The sequence below is a fragment of the Microtus pennsylvanicus genome, chromosome 3 (assembly GCF_037038515.1).
Source record: "Microtus pennsylvanicus isolate mMicPen1 chromosome 3, mMicPen1.hap1, whole genome shotgun sequence".
In the NCBI taxonomy this organism is placed as follows: Eukaryota; Metazoa; Chordata; class Mammalia; order Rodentia; family Cricetidae; genus Microtus; species Microtus pennsylvanicus.
This window is the reverse complement of record NC_134581.1, coordinates 126,332,960-126,337,069: the sequence shown is the minus strand read 5'-3', so window position 1 is coordinate 126,337,069 and position 4,110 is coordinate 126,332,960. Positions and strand designations below refer to the sequence as shown.

Sequence of the window (4,110 nt, the reverse complement as noted above, 5' to 3'; positions counted from 1 at the left end):
CCGGTACAGTGAGCACCCCTAGACAGCTGAATTTCTGCACTCCTATTTCCCGAGTCAGAGAGAGGACTTGGCGCCAGAGCCCGGCTCCAGCCAGTTTCTCCCCCTGGCAGGTGTAGTCCTGGCGCTCCACCGGGGGAGGGGAAAGGGGCGGGTGTGGGGTTGAATAGGGACTTGGGACTCGGACCACCGGCTGGGCGGGGGCAGAACGACTACGGTCCGGCCCGCCCCCGCCGCGCCATTGGCCGCATCTATATAGAAAAGGGCCGGCGGCCGGGGGACACCCACAGTGTTACTGGGTAGAACTGGTCGCCGTCGGTGCGGTAGTTTAGGACTAGCCAGGAGAGCAGCGGGAGGTTCCAGCCCGCGCGGACCTAACGCGTCCCTCTGGGCATCTCTAGCTTGCTCCCCATCCCTGCCTCAGGGTCGGGGGGAAGCGGCGTGTCCCGTGGCGGGTAGCGGAGCGCGGGGTCGGTCTGGAGCGCCATGAGCAGCCCGGATGCGGGATACGCCAGTGACGACCAGAGCCAGCCCCGGAGCGCGCTGCCCGCGGTGATGGCAGGGTTGGGCCCCTGCCCCTGGGCCGAGTCCCTGAGCCCCCTCGGGGACGTAAAGGTGAAAGGCGAGGTGGTAGCGAGTAGCGGGGCGCCAGCCGGGACCTCGAGTCGAGCCAAGGCAGAGTCCCGGATTCGGCGGCCGATGAACGCCTTTATGGTGTGGGCTAAAGACGAGCGCAAGCGGCTGGCACAACAGAACCCGGATTTGCACAACGCGGAGCTGAGCAAGATGCTAGGTGAGTCCCGGGGACCCAGGCCACTTTGCGTGCTCCAGCGAATCGCTGAGCCACTTCTAAAACCAAAAGGTGTCCTTCCCCCCCCTCCCCCAGTCTTGCGCCCGACAAAACCCGTGTGCTATCGACTCTCCCTTCCTCCGGCTCCTTCTCTCACCAAAGCAGCATTTGGCTTTGGTCTTTGGGAGCTTTGGTCTTTGGGCACCCAAAGGCAAATACAAGGGTTTCTCAGCGCTTCTGAACCGCCACCGGGACACCACTGGCCCGACCTCTTCCCGGCCCAGAGAACTTTGCTAGTTTTTCGAATTAAGGGGAGATAAGTAAGGGAGGAAGGCTCCTCTAGAAGGTCTTTAAGGAGGCCCAAGACTTTCATCCTAATTCGACTCGGTTTCTCGACGGGTCGCCCAGTTGAAGGTTGCACGGGAGAGGCTCCTGGGTGCGGGGGACTCAGTTGGGTAACCCCGCGGGCCTTTCCACCTCCCCTGCAGGCAAGTCCTGGAAGGCATTGACGTTGGCAGAGAAGCGGCCCTTCGTGGAGGAGGCCGAACGGCTGCGCGTGCAGCACATGCAGGATCACCCAAACTACAAGTACCGGCCGCGGCGGCGCAAGCAGGTGAAGCGCATGAAGCGGGTGGAGGGAGGCTTCCTACACCTGGCGGAGCCCCAGGCCGGCGCGCTGGGCGCGGAGGGCGGTCGCGTGGCTATGGACGGCCTGGGCTTACCTTTCCCGGAGCCCGGGTTCGCGGCCGGCCCGCCGCTGCTGCCCCCGCATATGGGCTCCCACTACCGCGATTGCCAGGGCCTGGGCGCCCCTGCGCTCGACGGCTACCCTCTGCCCACTCCGGACACATCCCCGCTGGATGGCGTGGAGCAGGACCCGGCCTTCTTCGCTGCACCGCTGCCGGGAGAGTGCCCGGGGGCCAGCGCCTACACTTACGCACAGGTCTCGGACTACACGGTGCCCGCCGAGCCTCCCGCGGGCCCCGTGCGAGTGGGACCAGACCCTTCGGGTCCTGCGATGCCAGGGATCCTGGCGCCCCCCAGCGCCTTGCACCTGTACTACGGCGCCATGGGCTCCCCCGCCGCAAGCGCCGGGCGCGGTTTCCATCCGCAACCCCAGCAGCCGCTGCAACCGCAGGCACCGCCGCAGCCGCCGCCGCCTCCGCAGCAGCATCAGCACCCCGCGCATGGCCCGGGGCAGCCTTCGCCCCCTCCCGAGGCTCTGCCCTGCCGGGAGGGCACGGACCCCAACCAGCCCACCGAGCTCCTAGGGGAGGTGGACCGCACGGAATTCGAACAGTATCTACATTTTGTGTATAAGCCCGAGATGGGTCTTCCCTACCAGGGACATGACTGCGGTGTGAACCTCTCAGACAGCCACGGAGCCATTTCCTCCGTGGTGTCCGACGCTAGCTCAGCGGTCTACTACTGCAACTATCCTGACATTTGACGGTTGCCTACCCGACCTGCGGGCCAGAAGCAGTGTTACACACTTCCTGGAAGCGCTAAGGAAATCCTTAGCGTCAAGCTGTTTTGTTTTTAAGTTGTCTTGGCGTATAATTTATGGTAATTTATTTTGTCTGCCACTTGAACAGTTCAGGGGCTATATGAGATTTTGTTTAAAATGTATTGAGGGACTTCTTCCCCCTACACCACTGGTTCAGTTTCAACCAGTTTTTAATATCTCACCAACTTATTCCATTTCTCGAAAGTGTTTTGATCCGAAGAAATTTTGTCCTTCGTGTTTTTTCAATCTAAAAAAATAAAATCTGGAATCTTTTAAAAATCAATCTCTATCACATTGGTTTTATCTGAAGGTAATTTAAAGATACCGTGAATATCACAAATTAGAAGTGTATTGCTGATTGTAGGTTTCATTTCTTACAATGGTACACCTAAATACTTTCAAGAAACCCTAAATATACAGTTAGGATGTTGAGATGTAATGGTATTGTTCAGCTACGAAAAATTTCCCACAGCTTGAACTTGTTTTGTACACTCCAAATGACACTAGTTTCTAAAAAATATGTTGTAAATGTTTATAATTCTGTAAACTTTAATAAGAGATTGTCCAAACAATTCTGGTTTATTTTTTCAGACCTAACCTTGACCTGCATAAAGGGGCTTTTCAGATAATGTGTGTTTGCCACTTGTCTTTTCTTCCAAAAGTCTTGATCCCTCATCCCACGAAATTTGCTTTTAATGCCCACACTTTTAGAGTCACGGAAACTAATCAAAATAAAATTTGTTTTGTGACGGTTAGTGAGCTTCAGTATATAATTTCAGCAGGGTATTTTACTATCGTTAACACATGTGAATGGTTGCTTTTCAATATTTTGCAAGTTTCAAACCCAGGTTTCTCAGTGATTGTGTGTGTGCAGTATGTTTTACACATGTGAAGAATTGAGCCAGGTCCAGCATGTGTCCTTCACACCCCACCATGAAGAAAGAGGTACAAGGCTTCAGCCTTAGCTTCTGTAAACCTGTGCTGGCTGCTGCAATTCAGACCATGGGAACTGATGGCTTGTCGTGGGCATTTCCTGTGCCAGGTGTTTCCTCAGCGTCGTTCTGCAGTTTGTGAGCAAGCCTTCCAGTTGGGCACTGTTTCCCAAGTGAAAACAAAGCAAAGCCTGCCACGTTTGCAAAGCCGATCTCCTCTCCACCCAAACATGCTAGGGACTGAAGCCATGGCTTCTGGCAAAGCAGGTAAAAGCGGCCACCACAGAGCTGCCACCCAGTCCCATTACTGGCTCTTAATATAGAGTCCCCTTGTGTATGAGTAGAGGTGTGTTGTCATACCAAGGAACATTTCATATCAGAGGTGGGCACTGGGATTCACCTTCTGCTCAGCCTGTATTTATATGGTGAAGGAACATCCCACATCAGAGGTGAGCACTGGGATTCACGTTCTGATCAGCATGTATTTATATGGTGAAGAGCTCTAAGCTGATGCATTGACTGGGTTCTATTGAAAATGGCAATGCACATTTTTAAAATGGGGTTTCTGAATGCTAGTTGGCAAAGATTGAGCCTATTTTGTTGGACATACTAGAAGTGACTATAAATCATTTAAAAATTTCTATTTAGAAACTTAAAGTTCACCTCAGAGTGGTTATCTAACCTATTTTTTTTCTGTCTTCCTCGCAGTACCTGTCTTGTAAATGTTAGGCAAGTGTCCTACAATCAAGCTGCATTCCCTAGGCTGATCTGTTGTCGTTCCCCCCACCCCATAGGGTCTTACTAAGCAGCTCTGGCTGTCCTGGAACTCACTGTGTAGACTAGACTGGCTTCAAACTCATGGAGATCCTTCTGCCTCTGCCTTC

At 54.2% G+C, this 4,110-nt stretch overlaps 1 protein-coding gene across 1 annotated transcript; it reads left to right on the top strand.

Moving 5' to 3' along the window:
• The first annotated feature begins 243 nt into the window (after positions 1-243).
• Positions 244-2,923, top strand: Sox17 (SRY-box transcription factor 17). Its single transcript, XM_075967058.1, has 2 exons — positions 244-790; positions 1,276-2,923. Exons 1-2 carry the CDS (start codon positions 484-486, stop codon positions 2,235-2,237), a joined length of 1,269 nt encoding a protein of 422 aa, XP_075823173.1. The 5' UTR covers positions 244-483; the 3' UTR covers positions 2,238-2,923.
• The last annotated feature ends 1,187 nt before the right edge of the window (positions 2,924-4,110 follow it).